This window comes from Tachysurus fulvidraco, chromosome 23 (genome assembly GCF_022655615.1).
Source record: "Tachysurus fulvidraco isolate hzauxx_2018 chromosome 23, HZAU_PFXX_2.0, whole genome shotgun sequence".
NCBI lineage: Eukaryota > Metazoa > Chordata > Actinopteri > Siluriformes > Bagridae > Tachysurus > Tachysurus fulvidraco.
This window is the reverse complement of record NC_062540.1, coordinates 13,244,299-13,267,737: the sequence shown is the minus strand read 5'-3', so window position 1 is coordinate 13,267,737 and position 23,439 is coordinate 13,244,299. Positions and strand designations below refer to the sequence as shown.

Genomic DNA, 23,439 nt, shown 5'->3' with positions numbered 1-23,439 from the left:
ATGTTGTGTAACAGTGTAAGATTGTACAGAAACTCCACTGAGTGGATCGTTTAACATTTTGTCAGAGCAGTATTAACAATCAACACCCTCTGACCAATCACATTTGAAAATCCAGCACTGTGGTGTATCAAAACTAAAGAAAGCTCTCTCTCTCTCTCTCTCTCTCTCTCTCTCTCTCTCTCTCTCTCTCTCTCTCTCTCTCTCTCTCTCTCTCTCTCTCTCTCTCTCTCTCTCACACACACACACACATACACACATACACACAAACACTGCTTTTGATGTTTTCCTTGCCAGATATAATAATAATAATAATAATAATAATAATAATAATAATAATAATAATAATAATAATAATAATAATAATGTTTTCCCTTCATCTTAAAATTGTCATATTACAGGCAATCGACCTGCCAGTAATCCCTATGGAGCCTTTTCTAGGATGACTGTCTCCAAAGAGAGAAAGATGAAGCTGAGACAAGCTTTATTTTATTAACACAAGTGCTTCTGGTTAACCCCAGTCTTTTTCTGACCTTTTTTCAATTTATGTGCAATGAGCCACTTAAATGCAAGCAGCTGGAAACAAACCCTTGCCCTGTCATGGCTCACACTGCAGAAGCAGACAACAAATCAACAGGCTCTACATGATTTGTATATTGTTAAACACCAGGGAAGTTTAAATGTTTTTTTTAGAGATAAGTGCTTCTAATAAGAGCTTTAAATATGCACTGTTTGCCATCTGGCCAGCACGACAATTACAGTGTGCCATTTGTTTTGAAAGGTCCACATGGTAGCACTGTTGACATACACATAATGGACCTTCGTAGTCACTGACAAGGCCACGCAGCAAAGACTTTACAAATTAACCTGTTTGAGTAAGTGCAGTGGCACACACGTCATCTTATACTAAGGTTACCAAGCTGAAACCTGTACACCAAAAACTCTGCCTTATATGCTTTGTAGGATAAAAAGAAAAGAAAAAGGAAATCTAATAATATCAAGGTTTCATTTTCCAAGTGTTGCCATTTGAGACAGCAATGAAATCCATATTTACAGTAACTGCAGTAAGTTTAGATAGAAATATGGTGTATGAATTAGCCATATAATTTTAAATGCTATATATAGTTGTTTAGAATGTTATCTATCTATCTATCTATCTATCTATCTATCTATCTATCTATCTATCTATCTATCTATCTATCTATCTATCTATCTATCTATCTATCTATCTATCTATCTATCTATCTATCTATCTATCTATCTACACGATTACTTTAAGGTGCCTTATTTACCGTGTTTATGCTGTAAACTTGCACATGTAAATTCACCCTCTAAACACCCTGTGAATATGTGAACACATGTAAAGAAATATTAAAAGTAAAAAATTACTGAAACATGTGAATCAACCAAATATGAGGAGAAAAAGATGCGCTACATGTGAAAAGTTGACACAAGAAAAAGAAAACATACGAGTTGAATTGTTTCAAAATCACGTGTGTAAAATCCCAATTGATGGTAAGATTATTCACGTGTAATACGTGTGACTTTTCTGAAAGGTTAATAACTTAATGGGTTTATCTGCTTGCATACGTTTCCTACAATTCATTAAATACTTGGCAAATGTACAACCCTTTAAAAACTATTAGCCAGCTGCAGCTGCTCATGAGAAACCTAATTATGTGCACATAGCAACGGTGCTCTAGGAGGTATTATAGGTCACTGCTTATAATAATCTTATTGAAAGAACAGTGTTTTTGTCAAGTAATTTCTGCTTATTTTCCTTACAGTAGTCCTTATTGAGTCCTCAGTATTGAGTATGTGTTTATAATTATACTGCACTTTTATTTATACTGCACTTTTAATACTGTATTGTATTGTATTCTATTGTACTGTACTGTACTGTATTGTATTGTATCGTACAGTATTGTATTGTATTGTATTGTATTGTATTGTATTGTATTGTATTGTATTGTATTGTTTTATGCTAAAGTATATCTGTAAAATGCATACTTACTTTTGGATCCAATGTGATTATTAAATAATCTGAATGTAAATCTGAGAAAAATAAAGCCAGCAGTGCTGTAAATATAATGACAGAGCTTTAACCAAACACCAAAAGGTTACACTGGTAGGACTATGCCGGATATTTAACTAGGAAAAACAAACACATCTAAATAGGATTAAAGCGTTGCATGTACTGGCAGTGCTAAATAATAATCTAATTACTTCATGAATCCAGGCCTGGTCTGTTCCTCGGGGCATGTAAAGCAGACAGATCTGCAGTCATTGTCTCAGCTATATGCGGTCACAATGAAAAGGTTTCATTTACATTTTTTAGATTTACATTAATGGTATTTGCCAGATGCCCTTATCCAAAATGGTGTACTAAAGTGCTTTAAAGTCACCATTAATTAATGTCAATTTTGGTTCACTAGGACACAGACTAAGGAAAGCATCAGTCTTAAAAACTCTGAAGGTGGAAGGAAATATAGCACTTTTAATATTTAAAGTAAGCATTAGTTTCAGACCCGCATTGTGGGTGCACTAATACTATTGGGGTAAATAGATATACAGGAGTCAATAGAAAAACTTACCACTTTGTTAGTTCTTCCACTGACGAGACCGGTGGTCTCACAAGGATGGCAAATGGGCAGTTTGGACTCATCTATGCCACTCATGATATTTGCCAGGAGAGGAAAGAAAAAAGGACAGGGATGGAGTGATGGAGACAACGGATAGAGGGTTGGGCTGAGTGTGAGCAGCTGTCTGTTTTTCCTGTAGAAAAGATAACTCCCACACCGCATCATCAACCTCCTACTTATAACACGTAACACGTGTATGCAGACACACACACACACACACACACACACACACACACACACACACACACACACACACACAAAATCAATTAATCATTAAAATCCTTATAACATTCACTTGTCTGCTACAATTCCACATCAGACATTGAGAGGACCTAAGGGAGGGATGATAGCAAATTATGAAGATAAAATGATGCACAGATTACATTTATATTTTTTCAGCCTTTTAAACTAATCCAACCAATTTGTGACCTTTTTTGCTAGAAAAAAAAGGAAGACTTTGTGCGTCGTGTGTGTCATAGGTAGGGAAAACTTTTGCACTTGACTGTAACATGTTGATGAATAGCAGTAATGTACTGTAGCTTTTAGCTTCAAGCCTCAGGCCTCACTAAAGTATCTACTACAAAAAAAGACCAGGAGATGGCAGCAATAGATGGACTAGGTAGGTTCTACACAGTTCTATGCAAATAAATCATCCAATCGTAGGCAAGAAAGAAATAAATTGCATAAATAATATTAAATTATCCTTCTTCAGATGGATATTTTATATGTCGCATGTTTAATGAGCATCTTACAGCAACTCCTTTGGATGCAGATGTAAATTTCACACATATTGCAGGAAATGATTTCAGATTTGATCAAGCTGTGAGTGTAAAGCTTTTGCTGAAGATGCTTTTTAGACTGAACTGTGGGTTTTATCATTAATATTTCAAAGCCTTCATACATAATGCATGATGTCTATCAGAATTGCACATATTGATCTTGTCTTGTGAATGGTATTGATTTTTTCTTTTTGAGTCACACAGGTCTACTTATGCTAAACCATGCTGAAAAAAAAAACACTTCTTGTAATTCTTCTGTAAGAAGTGTAGATCGATTTACTATAAAGTAAAAAACTTAAATCAATTGAACCATTATTTTAAAAATAATACTAAAATGCCAGGTTTCAGTCTAACTGGACTTCATAAGGAAGCCATCAGCTCCTTTGCATGTGCATGTTCTCCCTGAGTTTCTCCTCAACACAGGTTTCTTCCAGGTTCCTTGGTTTCCTCCAACCTCCCAAAACCCTACTGTTGGGTGCATTAGGTTCTCTAAATGTAGGTGTAGGTGTGGATAAGTGTGTGAATGTGTGTATAGTGCCCCGTGATGAACTAGTGTCCCAGAAAGGGTGAATTTCCATCTCACATCCAGTGTTTCTAAAATCTGGCCAGCAGGAAGTAGCTGAACAAGTTGTTAGAAGCCATACATACAGTATGCAACACATTTAGCTTTTTCAGTGCTGCAAGATGCAACATTTCCGAAGTTTGCAATATGCAAATGAGTGCAGATGTTTGCATATGCTAAGGACAAAACAAAGACATCAACATGAAAACATTTAGTGTTTTTAGGACTTTTTGATTTATGGTAAAGGTATTCTTAAAGAGAATATCACACAAAGGACCATGCATTTCTGTTGAGTCTAGTTTCTTCATGCAATCTTTTAAATCTCTCCAGATTTCTATAAAGCTGCTTTGTTGTAATGTCTAACATAAAACATACTATATAAACAAATTTGTCTATATAAATAATTGTCAGTTAATTATATGTGTTTGTAGTTATGGTTTCAGCAATTGTCAGTGCAATTGGTTGATAGTGTCACTAAATGTTTTCACAGTCCATTTGGATGCATGAGAAGATGAATGTTGTAACCATATAAATAGAAAACTACCAGCAAGCAGGTTTACATGTGAGTGCGCCTCTGAAGTAATTGTTGTGGTTCTAGGTGTGACTGGAGTTTGTTGAGGTGGACAGACAAGAGACAGAGGCCTGGTTCCTTTGTGTGGACTGTGGCGTAACTGATTGATAGTCCAGAGCAGGGAGGTAAGGGCTACTCGTGTATATATATGAGGGCAATTACAGTGACAGTGCAGCGTTTACAACCGAAAAGAAACAAAGCTTGGTGTGAGCATTACCCCTTTTCTGCACATGACAACGGCCTCATAAAGAGTGATGGATCTTCAGCCATAAGCCTCTGTGCTAGTCACCTCCATCCAACCCACTAGAATAAGCTGTCATTAAGAAGAGGGCTCGTAAACTGGAAGCGTAGGATGGATGGTGTAAAAAAAAAAAAAAGACGGTGTGTCTTTCATCCTCTCCATTCCTTCCTTCTCCTTCTATCATCCTTTCACAACTCAGAGAATACAATTTTCTGTTAAATCTCCATCGACATATCTGTTATGTAAAGAAAATTGAATGTAGATTCATTGCTAAGGATAACAGCATACCTACTCCTGACCAAGAGCATCACAACAGTTATATGGAAGCTTTAACCTGCTACAAGTACAATGTGCGACCAATTAAATAGCTTGTGTTGCAATAAGCATGTGTCACTACAGGTGTTTAGCCTCAGGTACCTAATAATCCTGGCTACAGTGGCTGGTTCTAAATGCCCTACTGCTATTGTAACAGGGAAGGGATTAGTATGAACAGGAGTGCTGACAACAGGAAGTTGTAAATTAGTCTCCAGGAAGCTGAGGTGGTGTTGCGAGGAGACCTGCTGTTTCTGATCAGTAGGAGGGAAGGTAAGAAAAAGCTTGACTGAAAACAGCTCCCTTTCTTTATTAAAGTGTCATCTGACATAAAGCTGTACTTTAATAAGGACAATTAACTATGCTATGAACTAATGGTTATTTTACTTGTTCCTTTATTTGTTCCTTTACATTTGTTCTGAAATAGCTAACAGCCAAACAGAAGGAAATGAAATAAGTCAGATTTATGTATTTTAACCCGACTTCTATTTATCTACTATCGGACTGTTCTTATTACTTTCACTGTAGCTACTTTATTTAAGAGATAATTTAACAATAAATAAAACTCATAATTAATTGGCTAAATACTCACCTGCATTTGTATACAATGTTTATTTCATCCAGAACTGCTGTTTAAATTGTCATAATACTAAATGGCAAGAATCTGCTGAGTGTAATTCAGTAGGTCACAAAAACATACGTCGCAAGCATTACTTATGTTAAATTTATGCTGTAGTTTATAGTTGTTCATTAGTAAATATCTAAAATATATTAGTTAAGAGTCATAATGTAATGAAAGATGTCATGTCTTGGCACCGTGTAGAATATTTTGATCTTTTATTTATTTTATGCTTTTCTTCTTTTATCAGTAGAACTTTTTAATTTATTAAAAGATTTAAATGGAAAAAAAGATTTAATTTAAAAAAAAAATGTTAATAGTACAGAGACATTTTAAAATAAATCCATTATGGTGGCTATCTAAGATCTGTGAAAATTGCACAATTTAAAAGAGAGCCTGTAGAAGAACTGTGAAATAAAGAAAATAATTCATTATTTTTCAGCACCATTGTGCTTAAATTATTATGTCAATACAGTATATGCGGGTTTGCAACAGTAAAGAATTGACTGGTTCCTTTAGTTAAAAGATTTATCATACTTGTCATCATGTAAAACTGGTGCATATGTCTGGCAATTAGCTGTGAAGTGAACTTTAAAATCTTCCCTATTAACAAAATTCATCCTTACACCTTTCCTTATAGGGATTTTTTCCCTCCTCTTTTTGCACATATAAGGAAAGCATAAGGAACTTATTAACAATACAGAAAATAGCACAATCACCTCCCTCATTTCCCTCTCAGTTCTCTGACCTGTCTAATTATCTCAGTGCTGCCTCGGCACCTGTGTGTCTCACACTATTATATCCTCCATCGCTTAACAGCTTAAAGCGTCCAGATTCATTTCCGAAAACTTTTATTACCTCGTGCCATGGTTGCAAGCAAATCACTGATATCTGATTATGGCATGCCAGAGAAATGCAACAGATTAATCATTGCCTTTTAAGAGCTTGACATTCAAGAACGATTGCTTTCTAACACTTGTTGCTGAGAGGGCTTGTAAAGCCAGGGCGGCTTGGGTCACACAGCAGAAGTGTGCTGTAGGCCGCTTTGCTATAAACAGCACCAGTCGTAATGAGACTCATGAGAAGGATTCAGGAAGAAGGGTAGGGTGCATTTGGAGGATGTTTGGTGTGCAAAGGTGACAGACAGAGGATAAAACACTGTTTTCAGTAGCCCAGCTGTTATGCCTGTAAATGACCTGGTGTGGATTTATGGCAGAAAATGTCACTTTAATGGGAATATTGTGCTTGCTCCGGTCCATGCGCTGTTCAGGTTTACAAACACTTTTGTAGTGTATATTGGGTGATATAGTGGTACAGCATTGCTTTGAAAAATTAATAAGGACCAAATCAGTCCTAATAATGTCTGTGTGGGGTTTTGTGTGTTCTTCTATAGTTAGTATGAATTTCCTATGGTTTCTCCACATTCCTCCCACTTCTTCATAGCCCCTAGGAACTAATGAGTGTATGTGTATATGTGCATTTATATATATATATGTGTGTGTGTGTGTGTGTGTGTGTGTGTGTGTGTGTGTGTGTGTGTGTGTGTGTGTGTGTGTGTGTGTGTGTGTGTGTGTGTGTGTGTGTGTGCATGTGCGTGCACGTGTGTGTATGTGTATGTGTGTGCATATGTGTGGGTCATAATAAAGCAGTTATTGAAAATGAGTCTAAAATGTTTGACTTAGTCCAGACTAATTTTATAATAAGTCTAAGTCTAGATTTTAAGCATTATATTAATTAAAAAAATATTTTTCCAGTCCTCATTTACTTACAAACATGTGCCTAACACGCTACTAAGATGACACTAATTTTGCTGTACGTGAATGGTAAATACATTGTTCCTTGCATAACAACAGCATCTCAGATGTTTTACAGTTCTGTCACAGCAAATCTACTGGAGCTGCGAACAAGAGAAGAGAGAAGGAGGAGAGGGAGGACAGGGAGAAGAAGGAGGAGAGGGAGGGAGGGTGGGAGCAGTGCAGGGAGGTCCAGACTGACATGCTACCATGCGATTGGAGAGAAAAAAAGTCACATGCTTGCTTTTGGAATGCTAATTCATGCTGAAGTCTTTTCCCTCCTCCTGAGCTCTTCCTCAGTGCCTGGTGTAGTCTGTCCTGTCGGACAGAGAGACACTCAGAAATGGTGTAGGATATCAGGGAAGGAAGGCGAGCAAGGGGAAAGGACGAGATATCTGTAGAAGGTATGGACATGAAGAGTTGTTGCTTTCTGCACTTTGCATGCTGCCTTTATAAGCTTATACATGATACTAGGTTGAGAATCCTGCTGCTTATTACCTCTGATTGTATATATGTATGTGTATGTGTTGGTGTGTGGGTGGGTGTGTATATATGAGAGAGAGAGCAAGAGAGAGAGAGAGAGAGAGAGAGAGAGAGAGAGAGAGAGAGAGAGAGAGAGAGAGAGAGAGAGAGAGAGAGAGAGAGAGAGAGAGAGAGGGAGAGGTTATACATTCAGTATCAGTGTTAGCATGTATAAGAGAAACTGTCTTACTCTGCACTTGTTTTCTTATTCACCATGACTGTTTGTTCAGTTGCATGCCACCACATACTCTACTCACGTGTGTTGAATTTCTGCTCTGAAGTGGATCAACAGACTGATTGATCTGCCTGGGATTCGAAGCGTGATTTGTAGTCTGGGATTTGTAGTGCTCTACAGAGTTTCTTTCAATGAATATACCCGAGACAAGAAAAGCAGGTTTTTTTAGATATCCCTTTCCTGTTCAAACTGTTGCTAAGTTTTTTGTTTTTTTTCCACTTTACAAATGGTACCACTTAAAACCGTTCTTAATCCCCAAGAGGGGACGGCGCACTGAACACCGGAAGAGTGTTCCACTATTGACCCGTGGGGTTCTGATATGATGTGTTTAACCACATTGCATCTCAAATAACATGACCATCTGCACCTTCTCCACACGCTTTGGTCTTACCCGCTGAATTGTAAACAAAATCCCAGACTCACCTTGCACTTGTGTGCATTCTCTTGTCCATCTGCATTTTCTCATAAACCTGAAAAAGCTCAGATGTTTATGATATTCCACTGTTTGATGAGCTAAACAAAGTGAGGTTCTTATTCCCAGAAACCCCAAACCTGTCTGCACTCTTACTTTGCATAAGGTTTGTATTCAAATATGTAAGAATTAGTCACCTGTGCATCAGTGTAGACAGGGGTTGAAGGACATGATCTACTTTGCATCTTTACACCTTTAAAATCCACTTTGGTAACAAGCTTTAGAGGAAATACTGGTGTACTCTACTGTATATTGTTGTTTCACAAGTGAAACTTCTCCTACAGTTCTGATCAGATCACTAAGTGGAATGATTTGTCTAGTACTAATTTTAATATCTATACTGCTGTAGGATTTAGTTACAACAAAGTAGTTTGCATGAAAAAACAACAACAACAACAACAACAACAACAACTTATTGTTAGTTAAAACTGGCCCAGTAGATTTACCCCTTCCAAACCCTTTACACTGGTTTTATTGTTAAAATGTGTTGTAAGATTTAAGTGTTGGGTAACGGCTTAGATTAAACGTCCTTAAGTTAACGTCCATAAACCTAACTAACATTAGTTCACATTAACAAAATATGATCTTCAGGATTAATAAACCATACATACAGTATGTAAAATAATGCAAATGAACACATGTATGAATTGACATTCAATTCTAGCTCATATTAAGCATTGTATGAACATTTGTTAAAACAAACGTTGCTTATTTGGCTTATTTGGTTTAGCATTCAAAAAGCACTGATTATTATGTGTTATGGTGTCATGTGTTATGTCAGTGATTTGTTCATGTTCAATAACGTCTCCTGGGCCATTTTAATCATTTAAATAATTCTTTCTCCATTCCATTGGTCTCATATTACTACATATTTTGTCATAAATAAATGAAGAGTAGGTAAGATAGCGAGTAGCGACACAGCACCAATCTTGGAGCGTTTAAAAGGTAATGTGTGTTTGAGATGATCTTCAGGAGATTGTAGCATATGATTAGTATTTAATATTCATATTTCTTAATTTTGTAATATAATCTATTCATTGCTTTAATGTATAAACACCAAACTAATCCTTTTACCTGCAGCCCAGAAAAGTCCAAGAATAGCCACAGTGAAATCCGTGGTCCTGCCACATGAAATAAAATGAAAGGAAGGATTGATTTTAACAGCATGGTTTAAAACAAGCTACTTATTAAGTAAGTAAGGATGTTTGTCTGTGTTATAAGTGTAGTGAAATGTCCGTGATAGTGTGTGACTAACAAAGCAATTTACATTTACATTTACATTCACATTTACATGTACACTCTGTAGGGCAGCAGGTTTCCATAATAAGTCACTGTTCCACAAGGTCATAGTGGACCTGGCGCCAATCTCTGGAACACTGGGTGTACGATTGAAATACACCGTCAGAGGGATGACAGTTTATTACAGATTCACAAACACATTGACAGTAATTACAGTAGCCAATCTACCTTCTCACATATTTTAGGAGGTGGAAGGAAACCAGAGAACCAAGAGGGCCAATGTGAATCTACACATAGACAGTAAACTGATGTCAGAACTGAACTAGGAGCTCTGGAGTTATAAAGCAACAAGTTGCCCTGTCTTGTCATCAGCTTAATTTGAATCATTGTGTACACATAGTGTGCAGTGTTTAGGATAATTGTTAAATAGCATAATACAGCAGGATAAAGCACTAACATACACTATACAGTATAGTCAAATATTTGTGGACACCTCACCATCACACCCATATGTGCTTTTTAAACATCTAATTACAGATTTAGTCCCCCATTTGCTCTTATAATACTTTACTCTGCCGTGAAGGCTTTCTACTACACTTTGGAACCTTTTTTTGACTCAATCACGTACAGGAGCGTTAGTGAGTGCAGACACCGATGTTGTGTAAAAAGGCTTGGGATGTAGTTGGTGTTTTCCGTGTCTTCCCAATGGTGTTCAATGGGTTTAAGGTGAAGGATCAGTGCAGGATACTAGAGCTCTTCCACTCTAGTCTTTGCAGACCATGTCTTCATGGAGCTTGCTTTGTATATTGGGACATTATCATGCTGGAACATGTCTGGGCCTTTTATTTCCCGTTCATGGAACTCATAATGCTACAGCATACATAGACATACCCTATAATTGTGTGATTTTAATTTTGTGGAGGAGAAGAAACACATGCAGTAAGTATGCGTGTGATGGTCAGGGTCCACAAACATTTGACCACATACAATAGTTTATCATTATTAGCAGAAATTAGTTTTATTATTTAGTTTGTATTTCTAAACCTGCTGGAAACCAAACAAATGACTGTGAACTGTGTTCAAAACATGTATTTAATCCATTTATTAAAATTATGGAGAAAATGTTGACTTGTTTAAAAAGCACATCTGGTTATACCAGAATCTCAAGCTCTGTTCTCATGGTGACGTTCTCCTGATCTTCTCCCTGACATAACCCAGCCAAACTCAGTGCAGCTTACTGTGTCACTCATTCTCTCATTATGCCTGTCTAAATCAGTCATTTGTCAGCAGGTAGTATATTTGCTGAACTCTCTACAGCCCATCTTCTCTTTACCAGCAGCCTCACTTTTGACCCCAAAGGAATGTTCACTGGGCTGTTTTATGAGTCCTACAAGCACATACATGTTGCACCCAATATTTCTCTTAACCATTCAAAATGTTTGACGAGCTAAATCAGGGGTTGTTACATTACAATCTACATGCACAAGTATATGTGTAAGTTATTTTAAAGTGTGTTCAGACAGTGTTCATTTAAGAGATGCAGAATGATTTCTGAGCCATTTTCTAACCTGTATCACAAACAGTAGGTTCATGGATACACAAATGCACAGCCATGAAGAAAGCACGTTGGAAAAATTCAAGGTTACTAAGATTACTGTTTCACATTTTGTGGGTTCCCCCTAAGGGTTCTCTGGTTTCTTCTATTAGGTGCCATAAAGGAAACATGCTTTCAGGTGGATTAGCTACACTAAATTGCCATTAGGTATAAAGGAGTATGTGCACTGTGCCCTGGGATGGATTGGCATGCCATCCAAGGTCCATTCCTGTCATGCACCCAATGTTTTTGGCATAGACGATATAGCCGTTACTGAAAATGAATAATTAATTAATTAATTACATAGATTACTTTTTGTTTAAAAAGGGTTAGATATCCAACTTTTTCAATTTCGCACTCATTTCTGTTGTGGTTTGCGGCAGGCATGGTAATAATTGGCTTTAAGTAAAAGTGCGTTTGATAGACAAAATAGACGTACAAACTCTGTCTATCATGTTCATGCCACAAGATACGTCGGTTTATTAAGTATATCATGTTCATGCCACAAGATACGTCGGTTTAACAGAGTGTTCCAATTCCAGTGCACTATATGTCGTCAACAATATTATATATTAAGTATTTAAAATTCACTGCATCATAAAGATCATCATTAAATGCTAAAGAAAGAATCACACTAAGTATTCCTTTTCCAGGTATCTTGATACTTTGGTGAAATGTGTGCCATATTTCTAACACACAAATGTTACAAATGTGGCACAAATGATGCAAAAAAAAATCTGAATTGTGAAATAGTACAATTTAAAAGATTCTGCCTTTTAGAGTCAGCGGCATCCAGAATCTCATCTCACCGTTCAGCAGTGACTTTTTCATGATGGATGGATGGATGTGACGGCACACAAAGTCTGTCACCTCCTTTGTCTTGTGCTGTTTTAGAGTTGCCTGTCACTTAATGCTTGAGTGGTCTGAAACAGGTGGCTGTTTGACCTGAGATGCGAGTTTGCTCAGGTGTTCGGCTGCCGATGCAATCGTCGCTGTTTGCAGAGGAGACACCATTTGTTTAGACAGAAGTGTGTCCACCAAATGTCCATCACTGCTGCTAGCTACACTCATGATGCTCTATAGTAACCTGTCTCATCTTATAATATATAGTTTATAATAGAGCCTGCTCTGAAGAAACCATGGCATCGTTTAATAACTCTTTACACCTGTGTCCTCTAAATGCTTTCCCAGATATAAGTCATTGCCCGGAAGGCTTTGAGACCCTTTGTGAGTGTCGTGTCCCCCGAGGCGCGTGTGGCTCTGATTTCTCTCCTAGTCAAGCGGCAGCTTTACAACTGCGTGAGTGTTTCAGACACAGTGAGAGAGAGAGAAGTGTGGCAGGGTGTCTCATGCTGATTTCAAGTGCTAGAACACAGGCAGCTGTTCACAGTTCACAGTTTCTTACTCGTTAACTGTTGAAGCCTGATACAGCATACACTTTACATGTTTGATATCTGATAATGCTGGCAGCAAACTGGAAGGCATTTCTACTACACAGCTAAATGAATGCTGTTTTATTGGCCTCGGCTAGAACAGCTTGATGGTGTATTATAGTTCTTCCTCCCCCCAAATATTAAACACTACCTTTGAATGTATTTTAATTGTGATGACAGTGTGTAGTATATGGAAAATCAGACAATATTAGTTACTAACTCAGATGTATGAATATCACACGGTCGGTTTGGTTGTATAGGCTTTTATTTTTATTTTATGTATTTAAATTGATTTTTTTGCCAAGTGTTAGAGCTTGTCGATCCACATGACTCCACATGGTTTTAGTGTGATGCCAATATTTCCAGATTAAAATTGCTTTTTTTCTGTTGTTTTTGTTTAAAATTGATAAGTAAGGAATAAAACACAATGAGGCGTGCAGTTATATGAATATAATCGACAAATGCATGGAGTGATGCAAATTACTAACCAAAAATTACCAAACCACATTTAGTGATGCAAATTACTTACCGAACAGCTCTTTCTCAAGATTTCTTTTCTTCTTTTTACACCACAATAATTTACAGGCAATTAATATTTTTTATTTTATTAAAAGGATATTTATTTATTTATTTATTTATTTATTTATTTATTTATTTATTTATTTATTTATTTATTTATTTATAGTTACATTCAATGCTTTGGAAAATTGTCTTTTCTTTGCTTTCTCCTGCAGTGGCTGTAAGAAACTGCAGAAGACAACAGCCTTTGATTTTAGTCCTTTACCGTTAAAGGAAAAAACTTAAAGATGCAGATTTATTTCTCACAGCTACAAAGTGCTGACACTGGTGACTCTTTCCAAAATGCAACTTTAAATATTTCCTTGTAAATATAAAGTACTTGTCAAACACACTGTCAAAGTTCTCTTTATTGTGTAATGGCACATTTGTAATCCATTTATTATTATATATTATGTCAAGCATCTGCCATATAGACTCCTGGGAATTATGAATAAGATATGGAACGATCATATTAATATTATCGAGCTGCTGTTATAAAAAATAAGAAACACCCTCTGAGAAGTCAGATTGGAGAATTCAATAATGCTGTGATTAACCTAAATGCTGAACGATCACGATCGCTTTCAATATTCAACAATCTATAACACTTTCTTTATTTAAAATGCACCATTGAACTGCTACAGTATAAGTAATAAACAAACCCAACAACAAGGCAAAATAAAATGAAAGAAAAGTGCTGGAATGTTTTGGGAAGATATTATACGAGGATAAAAAGATAAACGTTGTTGGCCCCTAGTAGTTCTTGGTGTTCATGAAGACAGAAGAAACTGAGCTTTATTGCTTTGAGCTCATTTCATGCTTCAGCTCCACATACATTAAAAAAAACAATATGAAGGGAATTCACGGTTGTTTAGCTCAAAGGAATGAAATCGTTACTATTATTGTCTGTTATTATTACTGTCTTTTTAAAAGCCCCAAATGATCAGGCTGTGTGGGCAAGTCATTTATATGTTAATGAATCCATGATAAACTGTTCCTGCAAACGCACTCCTTTTCAGATTAATCTGAAATTACCCCTACATGTACTTTATGCTGCAGATGAGAGCAGTTAAAAAAACCTTCATCTTTAATGTCTCTACTTTTAAAAAAAATGAGTGCATGCACAGATGGCTACTTATTCATTTTCTCCCTATCAGCCTGTTTTATGGCTATAAGGTCACCTTGAAACGGTGCAATGAAACAAATGTTTGAATTTTGAATCAGTCACCTACACAATTTCATTTCCTGCTGAATGCATTTGTATTGGTGCCTTCATAATGTTTAAGAGACATGGTCCTTCATATCCATCTCATTGGTCACAGAAAAGCGTATGATATACTCCAGACATTGACCACAAGTATGTCAACATTACGATCACAGAGTCCCTCGGCTGAGTTCTTCAATCAGCGAGACCATGGCAGCATGGGCCATATTTCACCCCGGTAGTCCCCCTGCAGACAAAGCAGGCAGGTTTATGGTGGATCTTAAGGAAATTAGGGCTACAAATCTTCCTGTGGCAGGGTGCTACAAAGCAGGGAATGCACTAACGTGGAGGATGATGGAGAGCGAGGGAGAGAAATTTGGTAAGAGAGGACAAATATCTTACTCTGACGGCAGCAAACAGTAAGCAGAGAGCAGTGCATGATTTATTAGTATCATGCTTGTTCACTTTTTCTTTATGGGAATAATGATGTTTCATTATGCTTAATTAACAAGTTACCAGGGGTTGCTATAGTACCATAGTTTAGTTTTAGTTTTCAAGTTGTATAGATGAACAAATTTTGTCTCAACTGGGGAAACAGTGTTATCACAAAAACCATAAAAAGTGGAGGATTTCCTCAACTTCCTCCAGTATGGGTTTATGGAGACTATTTGAGTAATTGTGGTGTGTTATAGCTCTCCAGTTTCTGACCGACACCCTGTTGATACACCAGCTAACATGTGACTAGTCCTCTCTCTCTCTCTCTCTCTCTCTCTCTCTCTCTCTCTCTTTCTCTCTCTCTCTCTCTCTCACTCTCTCCCCCTCTCTCTCTTTCTCTCTCTCTCATTCTCTCTCTCTCCTCTCCCTCTCTCTCTCGCGCACGCTCTCTCTCTTTCTCTCTCTTCCCCTCCCTCCAACCACTCCCTCACCTAATTTATGACAGGTTGTCTCTGACTTACACTAAGCAGGCATGTTAAGAAGTGAACAGCATGTTACAAAGACCCTTTGGCTTATATAGCTCTGAGCAATACTGCCTCCTGACCTGCAGAGTAGAGTATTGTACATGTACTGATAGTTCTATGCTAGAGTTTATCTCTAAGGTATTCGTTGGAACCACCGCTGTAGCTCTCTCACAGTTCTCTTTGTACACAATTGACAGAAGTCAGTACTGGCAGCATGCAAATCAAGTGTAAAATCCTGAGATCAGGGCGTCTGAGGACCCATTAACTGGCAAGGAACCCATGATAGTTTCTGTAACTAGTTTTAGCCATGTGTTACACATACTGTAGCCATTGTACAAGGTGGGTACATGATATCTGACTCATTACACGCTTTTCCATTTCAAGAGTGCTGAAAAAGCCGATTTTAATCCCACGCAGGAAGCATGAACTGGAGACATGATTGAAAAAGATATGAACAGCACTGGGAGTTTTGAGGTTTACTGTTGAAAAACAAGCAAAAGTTTTATTGGTAAAAACACATCATAACAATTATGACTACATTATTAATATTTATGCTGATAGAAACAAATCTTCCTTAGTGCTGGTACAAATTCAAAATAAATAGCTTAACACAATAAAATGTTAATAAATCTGTTATCTTCCACATGCTGTATTTGTTTTGTGTCTAAATTGTGTTCTTATTTCCTACCAAAAGTGCATTATTTGTCACATACAAAGTATGTCATGGTGAAGATGCTTTTTTGACTGTGCGTGTCATAAAAAGTCAAACAAAAATAGAATAAAAATAATTACAATGAAAATAGAATTAGAATTATATGTATAAACAAAGAGATCTGGAAAATGTGTGTGATATATGTCATTTGTGCTGTACAAAGATTCTGATGAGGTATTAGGTGTTGTGCATAAAAGTCCAGAAAAGTCTTTTGCACCTTCCTTAAGAGTCCAAATAGTTCTTTGGTTTGTTCCTTTGTGAGAATCTTTAATGGCAGTAAGTAGAATGCTTTTCACATTGTCCCATGCAATTCCCTCTTCATACTCTGTGTTCCTGAGATCCACATCCTCCAGCGTGCAACCCTAACCAGCCCTAGCAGTTAAGTGAATGGAACTCTTAACGGTCAAAAAAGAAAAAACATTAACAATGAGTTTTATTCCCTAATAGTTGAAGTAAGGAAATTGTGCTGTTTTGGCTGTTCAAGTTGTCATTGTGCTTGTGATTTGACTTATTAGTAATGAGTTAGGGTACACGATGTGTACACTTATTCAGCATACGCCAACAATTTAGAAAACCAGGTTGATGCCGAGACCTTAAAGGTGGTTAAGTATTAGTTAGTAATAATGTCTATATTAGTTGGCTAACAGGCAGAGTGCAGCTTTAGCCTGTCCAGGCAGGTACGGGTTTGATGTCTCATCCATCCGGTGTCAGTCCACCCGGAGGAAATGCTGTCTGTTTGATGTAGGCTTGGCTAATTACCAATCTCTGTTGCAACCCTAGCTTGGGCCCTCTAGCTTAACACAATATCAGTAAATTGCCGTTTTAAAGAAAAAATAACACGTGCAACCTCTCTCAGAAACAGGAGTTCTGGTCAGAGACATAAGGTAAAGTATGATTAAGTAATTTTGCTTCTAAATGACTGGAATAGTTGAGTGACAGTTCTTTTACAGTCTCTTTTTGAGTAAAGCAAAGACAATTTTTCAGTTGTCATAAATTATGGTGGACCATTAACTAATACTAGAGCTCGAGAGGGCAAATTGACTGGAATTATGTGCAGTCTGCAGTACCGGCCAGCCAAAAAGAATGAAGTGAATGCGTGAAAGAAAGATAGAGAAGAGGCGCAAGTCTCTTTTTAGTAAAGACTTAATGTACTTGAAATTTTTCATGTATAATTGCTTCAGGAAATTGGCACTAATTCAATCTAATGACCTAGTGGCCTAATGGAATAAGAGAGAGAGAGTGAGAGAGAGAGAGAGATCGTTTCTTTTTACTTTTTGCTCTGTCTATATACTGAAATAAGCCAACTGTATATAAAAGCAGCATTAAAGTTTTTATGTCTTTTGTTTTATGTTTTTTGTGTCTGAAGTCATGGGATTTGGGGATTTTGAAAGGATCTGGACAAGTTCTAGCAGGTGTACAGTCTCATATGAAAAGACATCCATTCCCATCTGGGTCGTTTGGTTGGCGTGCTGATGTCGGTCTAGCTGGTGATGTTAGTGAAAGAAAGAACAGGGGCTGTTTGGTCTGGTATATCTACCACCCACTGTAGTTTTCTGTGATAATCAGCTCCACATTAATGGCAGTGTGACATAATGATTGTGCAGTGTCTCAGCCATCTGTACTGGGAGGAGATGGGATCAGAAAAGAATGAGAAACTTTCCAAAATTGTGTGTCACTGTTTTTATTTGTGTGTACAAATTCTGTTTCTAAAAATCTAATTATTTCAAGATTATCTTATATTATTACATTGCATTACATTGCACTTCTTATATCAGAAACAGTCACATATTTTAGTCATCTGCAGTAAATTCTTATATCTGATTGTGCAAAGAAACTCATTCCAACACATACCATAAAAGTCTGAAATGAATCTGTATGACTGTTATGTATGACTGAATCTCAGTGGAGCAATCATTTTCCTTACTTCACGCTCTTTTGTGAAGAACGTTTCCCAATGCCAGATGCATACCGAAGCATTTTAACAGTTGAATTGAAGCAAGTATACACGAGCCACAAATCCTGTTGACTCATGCATCTTCTGAGAAGCCTTGACACATCAAAGCAAAGAAATGGCCATAACCATATTTCTCACTGTTGTTCCGGACCATTGGAGTGATAGTGAAGGCTGTATATGTATCATAAAGTACAGTAGCTGCAATCACAGTTGTTGCTACTCCATCAAAGCCCTCATTAGTGAACATGCAACCTTCAGTGTTAGTGAGCAGGATGACTGGGCTGATGAGATGATGACAACATGGTAGGAACAGAAATCAATATTTGTCAAAAGTGTAAAAGGTTACAGGAGTTGCAAAGGTTTAGAGAATATACTATAAAAACTGATGAGTTTACAGTATTTATTTTCCAGTTATTCCAATATTGTTAAATTATTTTACAGGGTTACACTAAAATGATTGGGTGATGCACTGATTTATAGTAAAATACCACAAAAACCAAACGCATAATGGGATATCTAATGGCTCAAGCTAAGGTTAATGCATTGAGCTACAGATCAGAAGGGAATACATTTAAATCCCAGCACAACCAAGCTGCTATGGTTGGGTCCTTGAGCAATACCTTAAATATTCAACTGCTTAGATGTATCCTGTCCCAGTCTAAAGTTCCTTTGGGTAAAATTAGAATAAATCTTACAGTAAATACTTTATAGTGCAGGGTTAGGGATGGGGGTTAACAGTCATACACTTCAATAAACTTCATTCATATGAATCCAACTTCATCACCAATACTGTATGTGAGTGGTGGTTTAAGAGCAAACAGGATTTTCATTCATTCATTCATTTTCTACCGCTTATTTGAACTACCTCGGGTCACGGAGAGCCTGTGCCTATCTCAGTCGTCATCGGGTATCGAGGCAGGATACACCCTGGATGGAGTGCACTCTCCTTCACTCACGCAATCACACACTACGGACAATTTTCCAGAGATGCCAATCAACCTACCATGCATGTCTTTGGACCGGGGAGGAAACCGGAGTACCCGGAGGAAACCCCCGAGGCACGGGGAGAACATGCAAACTCCACACACACACGGCGGAGGCGGGAATCGAACCCCCAACCCTGGAGGTGTGAGGAGAACGTGCTACCCACTAAGCCACTGTGCCCACCGCAAGCAGGATTTATTAAACAAAACTTTCAGAGTGGTAGTGCATTAGCCGAAAACAAGAAAACATTTGTATTGAAGTGTCATCAAGTATCTGAAATCTTTCACACAGCTGTTACGTGTGTAACAAGTCATTCCATATGATTGTCAAATAAATGCATTATGGGTAATATGTCCTTAATAAGCTCTGTAAAATATCAAAAGCTCTAAAATATTTTTAATCCTCTGTAGAAACCTACAAACACAAAAACATTCTTAAGGAACCCCTTTATGTTATGATAGACTCACATACATCATTGTCATCGCTTATTTGAATCCTTATGCAATTTGTGTCATTTCAGTTTACTGACCTAGCATCTACACAGATTGGAACAATTTAATCCATCTTGGATTTGACATGGATGCAAACATTTTTCATTATTTAAATATACAATTCTTTTAAATAAAATGAAAAAAAAAAAACAGAATTGTGGAAATTACAAGTTGTCAAAAAACCAGCAGGTGAAAAAAATATAACTTAGACCCTAATTTTTTCTGTCAGTAAAAACTCTGTGACTCCATGGACATTATGTGTACACACTGAATAAATGGATTACATGCATTTAAAAATCTGTAGTGAGTAGACCAGTGGGATATACTGTGTGAGTTAACTGATAGTAGAGGTGGTAGAGACCTGTGATTCATGCAGCTCAAGTTTCTTTCTTGTGACAGTAGACCATCTGATTTGCAGGTAACATGAGTCTGTGTTGTCTTATCTCAGGTATCAGCCTGAGAGCAGGGATTAACGCTCTCACAGCCAAAGCGTGAACACACTTGCAGTGTTTTATGGCAGGAAAATCCTCTGAGACTAAACAACTTGACAGAAGAAAATAAACCATGCTTGTTCTTATGTCAGAGAGACTCAGGTGCAGGTCTGGAGATGTAAATACTTAACTGATGTTGTTTGATGAGATGTGTAGTCAGATGAAGTCAACAAACTAGAATTAACCAGGAGGTGAATTGTGCACCTATGTGTTACACAATCTGATACGCAATCCTAGTTCTTGAAATTAGCACTACTGTATAACGCATGCTAAATGTGGATACATTTGAGGATATTAACCAGGACTGTCAGGTGTCACGCATTGAGAGAGACAGTCACGCATTTCGGTCTCTTGTCACGCTCTCCCGCCACACATCGTATTTCTCACGCAGAAAAACTTTTTGACTATTTATCATATATTTAATAAGCCGCAGCGCCCAAAATGTATCAGTCCGCACCGCTGTCTCTAAGGAACCGGGCAGGAATCAAGCGCGTCTTTCCTGGAGCAAGTCGAGCCTGACACTTACTGTATCAGCTAATCAAAAAAGAGGCTACACAATAGCCAATCAGAAAATAGCAGTATCTGGGTTAGATTTAACGCAACAACCAATGGAAAAAAACATTCATTAGAGAAGGTATTTTCGATGGTCGGTTTGAACAAAACCTCAATACGAAACATCTTGTCTCTGGACGGGACATTGTCCTCAATCATGACCCTTAAAAATGGCTGGGCTTGAGCCGAACTGTTTTAAATGGGAGCAACATTACAGATGATAAAGGAGTCCAAAAAGGCAACAAACACTTACAATAAACACCACCAGTCACAATCTCTCTCTCTCTCTCTCTCTCTCTCTCTCTCTCTCTCTCTCTCTCTCTCTCACACACACACACACACACACACACACACACACACACACACACACACACACACACACACACACACACACACACACACACATTACTAAATGGAAATTGAACAAAAAATTTGGTTAAAATGTGGTCAGTGATCCTGGTGAAACAAATGGTTTTGCCTGTCTTCAAAACTTGAGAGCCCTGATATTAACTATTAATTTAACTGATTAGTGTTTTTACATTCATGCCTGCTCAGTAAATGAGTGTGTACACACTATACTATCTAATTTATTCGGCTTTTTACAATTGTCTTTTTGCTTGCTTTGTTTATTTGGCTAAGGTTGAGTTTAAGTGAGTTTTCTTTCTAATCTGTTCGTGGGATCACTCGGATTTGCTTAACCGTTTGTTGTGAAAATACCGGGTCAAGCAGCAATAGAAAAGACAGCATAAGTGTGAACGCTGAATTGAGGAGCAAAAGGCAAAATAAAATTTCACTGAAATGTAGAGAAGAGCCCAGCTAGCAAGCTAAAGATTTATCATGTCTGCTGGTTAAAAAATTAGCAAGTAAAAACTGTAGGATCTTGTCATCAGTGAATGATTTGATTTTTTCATTTTTTTTCAGGATCGATACTTTGGAGGGAAACTTTGCGGTGCTGATCGTTGAACAAGAGGTGTGTTTACACTTCATACTATATAGTGTTATATAGTCTATATATTTAGGCTGTTCATACATGGCTGTGGTATCTTTTTGCATGTTTGTTTACCATAGTTCCTTTGTTAGGGTGGCGTTGTAGTGCAGCATGTAGCATTGCTGTCTAACAATGAGTCAATCAAAAGCTTGGGTTACTTAGTGTCTGTGTGGAATCTGACATGTGTCCCACCTTTATAAATATGTAGGTTTTCTGGCTATGCTATGTTGACTCTAAATGTATATGTGTATGGGGATACTGAACATAAATGAATAATGAATAAATGAACAAATTTCATTTGTATTTATATTATATAGTTTTATATTACAGAAATGTTACACCTACAGAACAATACAGTTAAATGTCAGTTGTGGATAAAGAAAATGTTGGTTGGATACTACATTTGGAAAACTATTTTGTGCCAGGTTGAACTAGAATTTAACACCTCCCAGTGGACACATCATCCATCCTATTCATTTAGTGTGCTGCCTGAGGAATTTGGGGTTCAATTTAAAAACAATCAATGTTTTGTTCAGCAGTTGCCCAAGTGCAAGGACTCCATGCATGCTTGGCTTGTGTCTCTTCTGTGTGTGTGTGTGTGTGTGTGTGTGTGTGTGTGTGTGTGTGTGTGTGTGTGTGTGTGTGTGTGTGTGTGTGTGTGTGTGTGTGTGTTAGGTGTTGGACAGAGAATCAGTAGTCGTGGATCGAATCCAGGAGGGTATAGAGCTGCCATGGAGAGGACGCAGGCCTCTGTGAGCTCCAGCTCCAGTGCTCCTGCACCAAGCAACCCCATCATCATGTCCATCTCCAGCAGCAGCAACAGCCAGGGAATGGCCACCATCAGCTCCAGCATCAGTAGCAATGTCAGTGCCAGCAGCAGACAGCAGACACTGCCACAGTTATCAGTATATGGGGGAATCCCTGACAGACAGACAGTGCAGGTATGGTGCACTGGTCTCATTTACATTTCAGCTATAAGCTCATGATGAAAGGTTTCCCCATATTACAAGCTATTGTGTTAATATTTAAAACTATGGTTCTGAACCTTGATCTTGGGTTTTGATCGAATTGGGAAGCTGAATGATTTGGGTTTAAATCTTCAGCCTCAAGTTCAGCTATAGTCACATTCCCTGTATTTCTGCATGGAGTGTAAATTTGAGTCTGAACTTGTAACTCTGCTGCCCTCATGGTCCTCTGCTGCCCTCATGGTCCTCTGCTGCCTTCATGGTCCTATGCTGCTCTCTACAGGCAACATTTATTATGACATAACATAAGTGGAGTCAAATAACGGTCAAACAATAAGAGTAGTTAAATAATATCATCATCTAATAAAAAGACAAATCATACAATTCATATCAGTTTAAATAGTATAATAATAATTTAATGTATATAAAAAAAATTAAGCTTAAATATTTATAATATTTATTGTTCTTTTCTTTTTGTTAAGGTGGAAATGTTCAGTTTATTATTATTATTATTATTATTATTATTATTATTATTATTATTATTATTATTATTATTATTATTATTATTAC

General features: G+C 37.4%; 1 protein-coding gene across 1 annotated transcript in view; it reads left to right on the top strand.

The window, feature by feature from the left end:
- Positions 1-7,787: 7,787 nt before the first annotated feature.
- The window catches only part of phc2a (polyhomeotic homolog 2a (Drosophila)), a 35,751-nt gene continuing 20,099 nt past the window's right edge, over positions 7,788-23,439 (top strand). The window contains exons 1-3 of the mRNA XM_047807364.1: positions 7,788-7,920; positions 21,838-21,886; positions 22,580-22,845. Coding sequence (XP_047663320.1) covers positions 22,636-22,845 — 210 coding nt within the window. The 5' untranslated portion in view covers positions 7,788-7,920; positions 21,838-21,886; positions 22,580-22,635. The remainder of the gene's footprint in view (positions 7,921-21,837; positions 21,887-22,579; positions 22,846-23,439) is intronic.